The sequence below is a fragment of the Tetranychus urticae genome, chromosome 1 (genome assembly GCF_039701765.1).
Source record: "Tetranychus urticae isolate SD_2017Ah chromosome 1, NJAU_TeUrti_SD_1.0, whole genome shotgun sequence".
NCBI lineage: Eukaryota > Metazoa > Arthropoda > Arachnida > Trombidiformes > Tetranychidae > Tetranychus > Tetranychus urticae.
In genome coordinates, this window is record NC_142958.1 from 23,945,497 (window position 1) to 23,960,676 (window position 15,180).

The following is a 15,180-nucleotide window of genomic DNA, read 5'->3' on the forward strand; positions in this document are numbered from 1 at the left end:
ACTTTTTTTGCTAATTTCAAGTATTCAGTTACTATTCACACTCCAATGACAGTTGTAAAGTAATCGTCAATTGAAACTTGATGTAAGAAATGATAAACTCAATTGATTAACTTGATAAATGAATAGATAAAGAAAGAAAAGCCATCAAAATTAACATTGATGGAGTAAACATTGAAATAGATAGCTTGGGAACGAGCAAGTTTCATCTCGTAAATTCAGTTACGGAAACTTATCCATGTTCACTTGCTTCATCCATACGGAGGATCAGTTAGACTGACATTCAATACCCAGCAGTCTAAGCTTGTCGGTTGTAAAGTGGAAAGCAAGTAACATTAGGACTGTGGATCCAGCTGATATTTGGGTTTGGCTGGATGAGCTTCAATAAGATACATTTTAGACAAAAAACCGAAATGTTTATCAGAATCAAATGAGCTTCAAGCCCAATGATGAGACTATTATCAATGAAAATCATGAACACAATAAATTTTCTAGAATCTGAATCAATAAGCTACATTAAAAGTGCTTCAGTGATTTTAATTTTAAGTCAATAGTTCAAAGATATCTTTATAAAACCAGAATTTAACTTTACATTTACTAAAGATGTCAAGATGATGATATCGACATTAATCTCGAGATTCATCAAGAGTTTCATTAATTTTGTATCAATGGATTCAAGTATCAAGTTAAACATTAAATTGTGTCAGAACAATTCAATTTGTTGTAAATTTCTTGTTACGATATCAAAATAACCTGAATGTATATAAATTTTAACATCTGATTCTTGGGTCTAATAAACATTTGCTAAGCACAAGTTTCAATCTACTTCCCTTTTCATCAAAATAGTCACCTTACGAGTGAAGTGCACTAAATCATCAGATTTATGTTTTACTTTCTGGCTATTTTCGGCCAATATTTAAACCCTGTTTTCAATCATGAAAACGTCAAAAATTCTTATTTATCGATAAAAAATAGGAAGAAACCTAAATATTTCATTTGATTTTGTTCAAGTCCAAGTCTTGGTTTTATAATCTGACAATGTTGAACTTTGAGTTAAATCTCTAAGCTCTGAGAAAAGCAACGTTTGACTTGACTTACTCAAGTGATTAGGTTAAGTTAGATTAGCTTTTCATGATGAGCCATTGAAATTGAGTCGCGCAATCGAGCACTTAGTCTTGGATAAAATCCAATAGTTTCATTATTGATTCCAGTCAACATTTAATGATACTTTGATTAGCCAAGTGAATAGCAAATTGTTGCAAAATCAGTTTTTATAATTATTTTTGTTTTTACCGGAAATCGATCATTGAGTTAATTAAATGATAACTTTAGTCAGTTAAGTCCATGATAAAGGGTAAACAGTTTCATGAAGATTCATCTTTTTGCTATCATCTTAATAACAGTTGATTGATTGGTTGATTAGTTGATTAATCCACTTTCAAAGTCTTCAATTTCCTGTTTTTGTCTCGCCTTATCAACAAGTGACAATTCAATCTTTACCTTTGCTCATGGTACTTTACCTGGAATGAAAATTTCCGATGTTTTTCAAAAGTGCAGGATTGCGCATTGAAACAAAAATCAATTGGAAAGGTCGATCCTTGTTATCACTGACAATGAAAACTTGCGATTTAAAAGATACAAGATGTACAAATAGAGGAAAATAAACCAGTAAATCACTAAGTCTTTCAATTAACGTGATTTCAGATCAATTTATATCTTTCATCTTCAATCTGCAAATAATAAAGTTTCTGGCATTTCCAACTTTAATGAGTTTCAGAAATGTAATTGGTTAAAACAATGATCAAAATGCCTTTCCGATTGTATTTTTACTATTGCAAACTGTTCATTTCCTTTAATAAACTGAAATTCCAATGAAATTAATGTTTCCTAAACATTTCCATCATCTATCAAGTTCTTATTGTTTTCACTACTTTAATTACTTCATGAGCTTTTATTTTACTTGATTGGATTATCTATTTCAACCTAAAAAGACGCAATAAACGTTCGTCGGTTGATCTCTGATCTTGAAAATAGAGCGAAATAATGTTCGAATGTCACAGCAGAAACTCGTCGTTGCTTCAGTACATCTCTATCTTTATACTTCTTCTTATATCCTTTTTTGGAGTAGTTTGATAGCAGTTTGTATCCAGAATCTACCTGACGAGCTGCACTTTTAAATGTTTTGTTTCACTAAGCTTTTAAAATCGTCTAAAGACAGCAAAGTTTATAACTGTAGCTGACTCTGAAGTTGCTATTATGAGCATTTTTGAAGGCAAAAGTCTAATTTAAATGCTTAGAAAATTGTGAGTAAATTCAACCTCAGACCATCTTTAAGTTGTAATTTCGGTTGATATCATTGCTTTCCGATAGCTTCTAGATTCTTTAATCCCTTTGAAGGTTTGAAGTTTGGTTGATCATCTCGAACCTTTGAAGTTTCCCTGAAATTATGATAATAAACTTGTGGCATCTATTGTTACGAATGGCGAATGAATGAAAATGAAAACTGATGAAAGTACACTTTATGTGTAAACATGGAAAACTAATCCAGTTTGCTTGAGTAGCTATTGATTTCCTTTCAGGGTACAATAAGCTTGTCTAACTCAAGCCAAATGTTGAAAGTTGCAAGTCATGAGAATAGTGAAAAGTGAAGAAGATCACTTTTTTAATTTCACGACTTGAATTACAATGAGTTGAACAATAAACTTTACAATTTCCTACTTGAGATCAACTCTTTATTAAGTGAAGAGTAACAAGATTACTGTGACAAAAAAGATGGAAAATTTCGATTAAAATGACGATTCTAAATGAAAGGTCAAGACTTGAGGCTGTTTTAAGATGAGCAAAGAAAGTTTGCTCAAAATTTAGTCCATCAACTCATTAGATGGAGCAAACAATGAAACGAAATTCAATCGAATTTCAGTCGAATCAGAAACAGAGGAAAAGGTTAAAAGTGAAAGCATTTAGCAATAAAAGTCCATCAAAGATCAATTAAAGAGCAACTTATAGTCAATGCTTGGCATTAGTCAATAAATCAATGAGCAAGGAATGAAAAAAGTGTTTCGAATAGGAAATTGAAACAATAGAACATTTTGTCTGATCGATTGAGAAGCGTTTCAGCCACAGGGCATTCAATAAGTGAATAAAAGCTAATTGGTAATTAAACCAGTGTAATTAAGGTCTTGTCGAATCTCGATTTTAATCATTTCTCTTGTTCTCATCCTTTTCTTACTTTCCTCAATCAATTGTAGACTTGGACCAATTACCTGAACAAAATGATATTTTTATCCAATAACAGAATAAGTTTGTGATGGAAAAGCTCAGAAATGTGATTAATATTATTCCCTGTAATGGTTAATAGTTTTCAACTTTTGCTTGCAACAATCATTGAACCTTTGATTGGATCAGATGAATGCATTCAACTTTCATCCTTTTCATCTTGTATCATTGATGCATTGGGTTTTCATTTTGTGTGTTTCATCTTTTCATTTCTCATCAACAAAATGTTACTCTGATTGTCATTGATGACTTACTCTCAGTCCGTTTACTTGCAACATTACATATCAAAAGCAATGATTTCAATGTTGAATCTCTTTCATTCAACATGTATTTCGATGTGAACAATACTGACCAATGATAGATTCATAATATTATGCATATAATCAATGGAAATAAATCATCTTTTTCCTTTCATCATTTCATTTACCATCCTGTTTCCATCCAAACAATTATTCCTATCTGTAGCCAACTTGTTCATCACATAATAAACATCAATATTCTGGTTATCATTAGTTGTCATTCAGGGGAATACAGAATGCTAGATAATTGGTTGCATGTGAATACAAATCTATGCCAATCATTGAAAAGAAAAGAAAAGTAAATCAAAACAGTTTTCTGGTTTCGGGTTTGAATCGCACTTTTAATTTGCTTCATCATGAACCAACTATGATAGTTCGGTGGAAATAAGTTTATCTTTGGACAGTTTCTTCAAAGAATCTTGAAGTTATTTTGAAATTCCGTCACAATTTTTATGTAAACGTTTCATGATTTCATTTGAATATTACCCTTTATTGGAAACTGTTTTACATCATGTTTTACATGGATATTGAAGTTTACAATTTTGTAGTTAATTTTCTTGTTGATGGCAGTTGGCTTACATTTGAGTTTATCGAGAGTCAATCGTGATGGGAATATTGAATTAAGTTTGATGATACTTCATCAATTACCAGAAATACATTTTTCAACTCTCGTTCTCACCTTAATTTGATTTTGATTGCAATTTGGTTCGATCCATTTACGTTCACAGTCAAAACGTAAACTTGGATATCAAAAAGGATTGACCATTCAAGCAAAATTCAGCTCTTTATTAGCACATAAATGACAATTTATTTTGAGTCACTTTAATAATTTTCTGACAACGATCGATGTTTCATTTCATCAGCTACTTTGAGCACTAAATAAGACCTCAAGAAGACATCAATATCCATCAACAAAGACTATCGCCTTAAAAGTCTCAAAAAACTTTCAAAATAAAAAAAGCTCAACATTGCGATACAATTCTCAGAGAACTTGGATTTTCTGAAAATCACAGAGTTCAACATTCGAAAGCATTAAGATGCAATTAGATTGCTTAACACTAAGTTTCATGATTAGTCAAGTCCATGAGAATAATTATTGCGAAATGTTCCTGAGAACTTTGCCATTGTAATTCAATCCATACTCTGAATCAAATGAAATCCAATCTGGCATTATGTTCTTCTGTGAAGTTATCAGATGATTATTTTCATTAGTCAAGTCTGTTTCTCATGAACTGGCTATTTTCATGGAAAATAGACATTTCTCAATGTTTCTCGTCTCTCCTTCAGGCAATAATGCTATCATTATTAGACTATTATTTTCCGTTCAATCAATATTGCCATGTTATTTGCTCCTGATGACGATATAAAACTGTAACAAGAGCAAAGGAAAGGAAAAGAAAAAAAAGTCAAAATGTTTTGATTTTATTTACTATTAACTTACACTAGTTTCACGGATAAGTTAATTTTTGATCAGCGCCGTCTACAATACTACCAATGGTATAGTTAAGCATCTTACTACTTATTGTAGAGGGCGCTGATCAAAAATTAACTTATCCGTGAAACTAGTGTATTTTCATGATTGTGTGCGAAACAAAATAACAACAATAATGATGAAACTGATTCTAAATATAATTTATTATGAAATATGATGAACAAAGAGTAATGGAAAATAAAAATACAATCAAAACTAATTTCATGACGAAGCAAACTGTGAAACTAATGTAATTATCATAACATGATGGAACCATTAGTTTCAACTATTATTAAAAGCAATCATTTGAATTATCGTAATGAGTTGGTTAATAGTAAGCAAAGGGTGGAGTTTTAATCTCAATAATTAGCTAATTTGCTTTCAAACTCTTTAACATGACAATGATTCAGATGGAAATGAACAAAAAAAATGGTTAATGATTATAATGACAATTTGTAACCATTTCAATATTTATAATTGAAAGCAAACCGTGACCATAAACATTGGATGAACAGAAATGATAATAACTAAGAGATACAATATTACCAACAGTTTGGACAAAAAGATTCATTCCACAGTAAAAAAGCTCCATGTAAGAACTCGACTGAGATGAACAGAGAGAAAAACATTTCTTCAGAGATTCTCCAAAATTTCAAATTCGAAAATTATATCGAAACAAATGAGTTGATTCAATGAGATGCCAATTAAGCTTGTGATTAAACAGAGACTTGAATATCCATCAATAGCGAGTGAATGGCAATAAAAGTTTAAGTTGAAAATAAAAGGCAAAAATAAAATTGAAATGATATCATAAAAGAAGACAAAATAATGAATAAAGTGAGTTGACAAAAAGGAGTGAAATTGACGCAATTGAACTCGAGTTTTGTTGTTATTGCCTCAATGAAAGTTCAATTGTATGGAAACTGTAAAGGAAGACTGAATAAAACCAATTGAGACAAAAAAAACGAAATAAAAACTCAACAATTGTTATTGTCATTATCATCATTAGACGGTTTGGTAAAGCATTGGAAAGGAAAACAGTGTAAAGCTGAACGTCAATTTGGTTTAGTCTTTGGGTGAAAATGCGTTCCAATCTGTTGGATGATTGGAACGGATGATTTGATGAACCCATAAACAGTTGGAAGCCAATAACAGTTGAACTCATTTGTTCTGGAAATTCTGATGAAACTCATTCTTTCCTCGTTATTATCATCATTAAAACATTTCGCTCTTCTTTTTGCTCTTTGATTTATTCTCTCTCTCGTTGTTATTATATTTTTGTTTCGTTGCGTTTCAAATCATTTGCTCATCAATTATCATGAGGTGCTGAGATGGTAAATGTTTTCATGTTATTCTTCTTCCAATTGTTATCATGTTGATATACATCAACTCGAATGTTCATTGATACTTAAATCTCCAGTTTGACCAGAATCAATGGTTATTAGGGAATGAACAGGGAGGGAAAATGTGATGAACATGATCATCGATTAGTTGAACAATGATAAAGTTAATCATGTTTGGTAAGCCCTGTAAGTGAAAATTTTCATTGTACAAGAATGATGTTTGAGGAGAGAGAGAGAAAAAAAAGTTTAGAAAAGAAAATTTTACTTTTTGTTCCATTTTTCGTTTCATGATTGTTTACTGATAAAGATGAAAGACTCTTTTCACCATTCTTGAGATTCAACTATAATTGAACAAATAATTCCCATGAATATCCTTTTCCACCTACCATGAGAAATGACAGGATGAAAAGAAAGTGAATGAAAAGATGAAGCAAAAAAAGAATCAAAATAAGATCAAAAATCTTAATCGATTTTGCTCTTTTCTATTTTTTCGCAACAAAAATTGTTCATTTTTTCATGGCAATTTTGATGGAACAAAAAAAGAGTACAAAAGCAAATCAAAAACAATTGTCATTTCAACATTTATTGATTTCAAATTGTTTTTCTTTCATTTGTTTACATGGTTATACTGATATCAGCAATGAAATGATAACAAGTCTTATTAAGTGTCTAACAAGGAATTTTGCTGGGAGTTTGACTGGGAGTTGTTTCGGAGTTTGATGAGAATTTGAGTGAAAATATTTCTCTTGGAATGTTTGATATTCATTTTGATTTTAAATTATAAATTCAAATGTAATTCAATCAATTTTGTGAAATAATTTCATTGTTTTGATAAAAAGAAAACTTTTATTGACATAAAATATAATTGGACTATTTTTGTCAGAACTTTATTCAGTTACTTTTTTTTCTATCAAATTTGTTGCCTCATTAAAGTTGCATTTGATTCGCATAATTGCATTATTATGTTCACATTGAGTTTTACGTTTTTGTTTGGTTTAGTTTTTGTTGTTTCTTGTATTTCACTTTGGGCATTTCAGTCCATTATTGTTATTGATGGAAGAAAGTTTTTACTTGAGAAAAGGAAACAAGAAAATTGCAATTAAAAGTTGAATCATTCTGGACGAAAGAGGAACAATATTGAAGCGCCTTTTCAATCAATCTTTTTTTTTCTTGTCACAGACTGAACAGGTTCAGATGTAAAAGTCAATCAATAATCTTTGACATTCAATGAACATTGTGCCCTAAAGGTATGAGGTTAAAGTGAAAATTGATTAAATAGTTGATCAATCTATTCTAAGTGCAATCTTTCAATCTGTTTCAAAGTCATGCATTTGTCATGGACTGTCTCAGGAATAATGTAACAATGAAATGCAATTAATTTAACAGTTTAACAGTTCTAATTGCAATCTATAATGGTCAAAGATGGTCAGAGAAAAACTTTGCAATCGATTGGACCGAAGAAAATCAATGTTTCAACTTTCTTTGGTTGATCTTTGATAAGTTTTTCCCTTTTGAATCGAAATTTTAAGTTTCTCTTTCAATCCGACAAAGTGTATTCGCCTTATTCCATCCAGAAAATAAGAATTTATTAAAAGGCCGAAAATCGAGTTTACCTCCGACTTTTGATATAATTTTCTTTGATCACTCAAATAAAAAGTTTTGTAGCTTTGAACGCAATTATAATAGTAATGGAAGGTAACGTATAAATAGCTTTCCTGTTATCAATAACAGTTAACTGTCTACCTTGAGACGTTTCATTTAATTACTTCCCATTGAAACTTGAAGTACATCTTATTATATTCTGTCGATTTTGCAAAATTTTCACCTTGAACCAAATACTATGAAAAACTGTTCATTGAAATATCTTTTCTTGCATTTGTAAATGTTTAAGTTTGGTTACCAAATGGTGATCAAATAAACAAAACTTTAGTCAAAAACTCGCAATCAGTACGCGATCAACATCTAACTGCCTGTTCTTAATCTTACCCTAAAAAGGTATTTTGAATCTTCAAACACAATTTAAATAAGCATCGCTGGTGTAAAAATATCATGAATTCCTTAGACATTTTCATATTAAATATTTTTTTCTTTTTGTTTATAAAGGAATTAATATGAAATTACTTTTCTTGAAAAACTGAAAAACTTTCAGCAGGAAATATTCTCCATCCATTCTGTTATATAATTTCAAAGAAAAATAAAATTTGGCCAAAATTTGGTTAAAGTGTCTACAATGGTTCAGACAAAGTCATATGCACTGTTGATTTTTTGTTATTGAATTTCTAAGCGAAAAATGCATGAAAACTTCATACAATTCCAGCAGATTTACTTTGAATTGTTCAATGAAAATCAGGTCGATTATTCAGTTTCAGTAACAGCAACCCTTGATTTCTGTTCATCAGAGATTTTCAGACTTCTTTTCAAAATTCTCCAAACATTGAAGCATTCACCATGAACTTGCCAAACCAGAAACTGGACTGAAAAACTCAGTCCATCAGTTGATTTCGAATTGATGAGCAAAAAAAATGAAATCAATAAAAATCATTGAATAGCCTTGAGATGGAAAGTTCAACTGTGAACTGAAATATGAAAAGCAAATTTCACTCCAAATCCATGCATGGAATAACATATTGATTTGTTAATTGAATAAATCTTTAACTGAATTCATTATTTAACAAGTTTACCTTTTTCCTATTCACCAAAAATCAATGAGGAAAATATGTTGAAATTGAATTTTGATATAAAACTTTGAGAAAAATTTTTGCCAAACTTGAATTTAATATTTAAATTTATTTTGCAATTTTCAATTACATTGTAAATTGAAAGATTTTACAGATTTTACAAAAAGTTAAATTTCAATTAAATTTTGGTCCAAAAAAGGAAAACTTCACTTCACTTTTATTCAATAAAAATCATTTATTTAACCAACAATTAAAAGGTCCAATTAGCCGAGTTGAAGTGAAAAGCAATTCTCTTTGCTCTTCTCTGGCTGATTTATTAAACAAAAAACAAGACAAAACTTAAGTGGCACATATAAATATCATGATAATGTTATGTTGATAATAATAATGATAATGCTTATATTAATAGCAATAATTGTAGTTATTGTAAGTGTATCACAAAGTGTGATTGAAAGATGAAACAGTTTGTTAGGAAAAGGCACTTTTAATGAAGGATGATCGAGATGAGGCAAGTGAGGCACTTGAATGGATACTTTGAATTACCAGGCAAAATGCTGATGGTGACTAAGGCTATCAAATTATTGCAATTTTGTTCATCTTCTTCTTCTTCAAATTACATTGTTCAAGTTGGTAGACAATTAATCAATGGAGATCGTTTTGAAGCCAAAAGTGTATGATAAATGGACTTGAATGGAAATGAAATTTCAATCGATTCAACGAAAAAGGCTGAAATGAAAAATGAATTATATGGATAATAGGAAATAATATGGAGAAAAAGAAAGAAAAAGAAAAGATGGAAATGTTGATATTTCTGCTCAGATATTCTTCATTCTCATGTGAGAAGAAGGGAAAAATAATGAACTTTTGTTTCAATTCATTTGCGTTGGACAATTTACAATTGCAATTGGAATGTGAGAAAAGGTGAAAACACCGCAAGAATTGAACATTGCAAATGATTGGCTTGCAATTGTTGCAGTTGAACTTTGGGCAACGATTATGTGGTCAACTGGGAGGGAATTGGGTAAAGCAAGAGTTTGATTAAAAGGTAATCTTTTTTGATGGATGTTGAAGTGAGGATAACAAGTCACTTGAAATACGAGGTTTGACAATGACCAAGATCACAAGGTTGAGAATTGAAAGTTTTTTTTTTGTCAAATCTTCTTCTTCATCAGGGTTGTTCAAGTGGTGATGATGATAGTAATGGTTGGTTTGTTCAAGTGTAACTCGAAAATTGCTTTCCTTTTGTGTGAAAATGTACAGCAAATGGTCAATAGTAATGAGTCCTTTGAAATGCGATCAAATTTCATCATTTTTCATCAATTGATTGAATCATTTTATTCAATTACTAATTGGTTCATCGTCGCCCTTTCGACCCAAAGTCCCTTTCATTTGTGAAAAGGTTTGCCAATCTGTTTGTTTTTTCAGGTTTTCATAGTTTTCAGGATTTTTGTGTCTTTCGTTTATTTCAATTTCGTTTATCTTTCGATTACTTTTTTATTAATCTTTCAACTTGTTTTTATTCACTTTTGAGTCTTTTGTCTTCACGCTAATTTGGTGAATTTGGACGGATTGAAGTTTTGAAATTTCCATTTCTGGTTGGTCTTTTCGGGTGAACAAGGTCTCATCCAGAGTTTATCACGTTTGGGTGACATTTCAAGGCACTTTCCGCTGCTTCCATGTTTAATTTGATTTTTCTGAGTAAACAAGATGAAAGAGGTTAGAAATTGGAAGAGAGACAAAAAGGAAAAGGAATAATTTGGAGACCAGAAAATGAGCTGAAAATGAACACTTTGAGTTTATCTTCGTATTTAGGTCAAGTTCAATGTTTATCAAACTGTTATCATTTTGTGTGTTCACAGGATTGATGATAATAATGGTGATAATAATGATCCCTTTGGAATAGGTTTGAACATCAATTCTCGATGGAAGCCCAGAACTTAACAAATTGCGAGTTAAATTGATGTTGATGGTAGCAAATAGTTTATTTTAAGGCAAGATTGGAAGAAGAGGAAGAAGAGCGAAAAGTTGTGAGCATTTCTTTTTTTTCTCAATCAACTTTTCTCTTCCAATGAAAGCAATTCAGATGATAATGATGGGGAATAAATTGTTAAATGGAGCGATCAAGATGAGCAAAAAATGAGAGTAAAGAGGGAAAACAAAGTTAAATAGTTGCTGATGATGAACTTGCTGATTGATGAGATTATTGTAAATATTATCATGTCTAAGGGTCAAACAGAATCTGAAAAAAATTCATTTTCTATTCAATTTCAAAGTTGAATTTGCAGACTTTTCATGAAAATCATTTTTTCCATTTCATAAAATTCTTTGGGAAAAGTGATTATCTTTGGTGAAGTTGAACACTAATTAGACTAAGTAATTTGAATTATCAATTTGTGTGTTTACATGAGTTTCATGATAAGAGTGACAATAATGAATGTAAAGGTAAAGTTAATAATCGGCTTAAAAATGGTGATAATATGAACCTAAAAAAGGTAAAAGAGTTTCAGGCAAATAATTTTTTTCTCTACCTTTACCTTGTTCTGTTGAATGATGATGATAATGACAATACTAATGATAATACTAATGAGAATTATAATCAACTGGGAATGATAATAATGGTGAAATGATATTTTTTGAGGTTCATTTTTTTCCTTCTTCTTCTCTTGTATTTCATTAAAGATTATACTTATTTTTACCCTGAAACATCTTTTACTGTGTTCATTGTCAACATGAATAAGGTTAGAGGATGAGATGGAGTGATGTTGACGGCAACACCATGACAATACATGATGATACTTGAAATGTGTTTTCATGTTTCATCAGATAAATTTTGTTGCTTGCTTTGCTTCTTCTTCTTCTTTTGATTCCTTCTTTAGCCAATTATTCAGACAATTTGAAAAGGTAAAAGACTAATTGTGTTAGCTTGTTATAGTTTTCTTGTCAAATCATGTTGAGATGTTGCTTCTGTCCCACAGATGAAGATTGAGATGATGAAGGTGAAGGTGAAGATGAGGATAAAAAGCAAGAAATGGCGAGTAAAGTAATTGAGAGGAAAAGAAAAGTCGAAGCAACCAATCAACATTCAAGGTTCAATTGAAACTTATCTTTGCTTTTTACTCTTCATTACAGTTCATCAGTAAAACGTTTTTTTGATGCCTTTCATTTTAGCTCTTCAATGGTCTCGAAAGAGGTTGAGATACTCACATCATCGTCATAAATCCAAAGTTGATTACCCTTGGCTCCATGGCATGGATAAAGGACAACATCTTTACCTGCAAAATCGAGGCAAGCTTCATCACGACGAATCTCACCTTCTCTGGATAAAAGGAAATACTGATTGAACCATTTGGAGCGTAGGGAAAATGGGTGAAAGTACCATGGAAAAGAGAGAAATGATAAAAGGGAAAAGAAGAGAAAAATAATTAAAAAAGTGTAAAAAAATAGACAAAGGTTTTCTGTTTTGATGAGCAACAATCAGATAAATTGGTTAGACAATGAGTTAAGCCAGTTAAACGTATTTTTTGGTTGGTTGATTGATTTACTAATTGAAAGAACAATTTAACTGCAAAATTGATTCACTTATTATTCATTTGAGTTGTTGATGGAATGCAGAAAAGAGAAAGACAATGAATTTTGAAAGGTTATTCATGGTTGATGATGAAAAAGAATCAATGGTTGACTGAAGTAAAGTAGGAATTTAATTTGTTTCAATTGAAAACTCAACAGCAATTCAACTCTGAAACAATGAAAAAGACCAAAAAATATTCTAAACCAATTTGATGCAAAGCTGAGAACAGATGAAAATGATGAAAAACTGTGAAAACGAAGAGTCAAACCAGATCGAAACTCAACGAAAATTTCGCCCAATTTTTTGTCAGAAAAAAATTCGAAAAAAATTTATCGAAAATTCTTGAAATGAAATACTGGTTTCCTCAGTAAATATTGTTCTGAGCAAAAGTCGATTTTATGAGTTTTTCCATGCTCGTCATTTTTGGTTTTTTCATGTTTGTGTTGCAATCAAATGAACTACCTGATTATCGCGTCCAGGTAAACATTCCCACATTTGCAGCTTATGATAGGAACCAATCTTGAAAGGAGACTTTTCGAGGCACCAACCATCGATAAGTTCATCTTGCTCACTCTTCTCAAGAGTCGATAAACTTCGAATCTGTTCAATGTTTCATTTTAAAACAAAAATTAATTTTGTATCAAAAGTTAGTTTCGAGAGTTGCAATAATTTCGATAAGTTTTCAATGTTTAATCACCATAAATTCACCAAGAATTAATCAGTCGAACGATGGAAATTTCGCCACATTTTTGTTGATTCGTTGATAAATTTTTACATTTTCTTTGTAATTTTTTCTTTTTCTGCTTTTCCATTCATTCATGAGCAATATTATCATGTTATTGGAATGGCAAAATTGACTTTATCATTTCGAGTTGAATCTTTGAATGTTTAACCTGTTCACAACTTGTATGAACAAGTTAAACAAGTGAACAAATTTTGTTCCCTTTTTTGATGGGGAAAAAAATGCGAGCAAAACTTTTCATTTCTTTATATTCCAAAGGGTATTAAAAAAGCATGATAAACAAGAAGAAAAATTGTTGACCCGAATAACTTGAAATCATCATGAAATTCAGCAACAGTAATCAGATTGGGTAAAGTCAGTAAGAAAACTAGAAAATGGTAAACATGAAGTTTGATCAAAGTAAAGTTCATTTGAAAATTGTATAATTTACAAGATTGACAATTGAATCAAATTTCAAGATGAAAAGTGTTGATAAAAAAAGACGATTCAAGTGGAAAATGAATTCATCATTAAAAGTTTCAAGAATAACTTGAACAATTATTGTAAGAAGAAAAAGGTAAAGAATTGAATTTTTCGCCATCTCTTGAAACTTGAAAAGGTAAACTTGTAAGGTTGATGGATTGCAATTGGATTGAAAAGGATTATTGATTAATTTACTTTGTTGTTTGTTGAAAGCATTTCACCTGATTTAAGATGATGATCAAGATGAGTTTTACCCTGACAAGAGTTTCAATGTTTAATCAACGTTTCTCTTTTCACGTTTCAAAACAAGTGGACCCGATAATAACATGATGATTACAGTTTAACTTTGCAAGGTTAATTATTTTTACGCTTCATTAATCTGTTCCTCTCAAGATTCATGTGAATCAGGGAAAAGTCTTCTTCTCTTATCTTTATAATACAACAAATAATATAATTATCAGTTTGATAAATGAAACAGAATTGCTATTTTTATTAGTAAATAACTAATTTATATTTATGTAGCTAACAATTTTACCAATCCTATTCTGTAAACCTTGTTAAACGGCTAATAAGATTAACTGTTGAAGCTAATAATTATCATCAGTTGTAGCTTGTCTCACAAAATCAACAATTTAACCCAAAAATGTTTCTTCCCATCAACCTTCAACCTTTCAGCCAATCTTTAACATTACCTATTAAAGGGTGAAAATTTAAAGACGAGTTCAACTCGAGTCGATCATTGGTTTTGCATTATTGCAGTAAAGAGCTGAATCGATGAGCTGATTTGATCGTAATCAGCTTACTTTGAGTCAAAGTTAATTTCCGTTTTTTTGCTGATTAAAGTTGAAACCATTTTTACTCGAGCTTTTCAAAAGCTACTTTTGAGTCTGGATTTGATCCTAATAAACATTTTAAAATTTGATGAAACTTTTGCTGAAGGTTCAACTTAAAATGAGTGTAAAGTTACATTTCGATTGGTTCAAAATGAACATAATTTTTTCTTTTTTTTTGTTTTTTCTCCTTTATATTGTGTTTCAAGTTGGTTCACATTGAAACTCAATAATGTTATTGATGATGGCCCAGAGCAAAGTTGAACAATATTGAATCATGAACAACGTGTGATGAGACCAAAAGAGACTACTCTTGAGATTAATTTTACAGAATGGAAATTTGATCAACGATTTTTTCTTTTGCCTTCAGTCTTTTTTCTCACTCCTTTCATCTTGTTTCATAATTTCATTTGACTTGAATTAAGGTAATGAAAGTGACGGAACTCGAGGTAAGGTGTAGCACTAATACATTAGTAAATCAATCATGTTAATGTTTTTGGGGTAAATTGAATAA

At 30.6% G+C, this 15,180-nt stretch overlaps 1 protein-coding gene across 6 annotated transcripts in view; it reads right to left on the reverse strand.

Annotated features, from left to right (window-relative positions):
- Positions 1-9,153: 9,153 nt before the first annotated feature.
- The window catches only part of Pgant9 (polypeptide N-acetylgalactosaminyltransferase 9), a 48,505-nt gene continuing 42,478 nt past the window's right edge, over positions 9,154-15,180 (reverse strand). For all 6 annotated transcript variants that reach the window (XM_025160876.2, XM_025160875.2, XM_025160874.2 and 3 more), the window contains 2 exons: positions 12,269-12,397; positions 9,154-10,758 (listed from right to left, as the gene is read on the reverse strand). In XM_025160876.2, the coding sequence (XP_025016644.1) occupies positions 10,606-10,758; positions 12,269-12,397 (282 nt within the window). In that variant the 3' untranslated portion in view covers positions 9,154-10,605. The remainder of the gene's footprint in view (positions 10,759-12,268; positions 12,398-15,180) is intronic.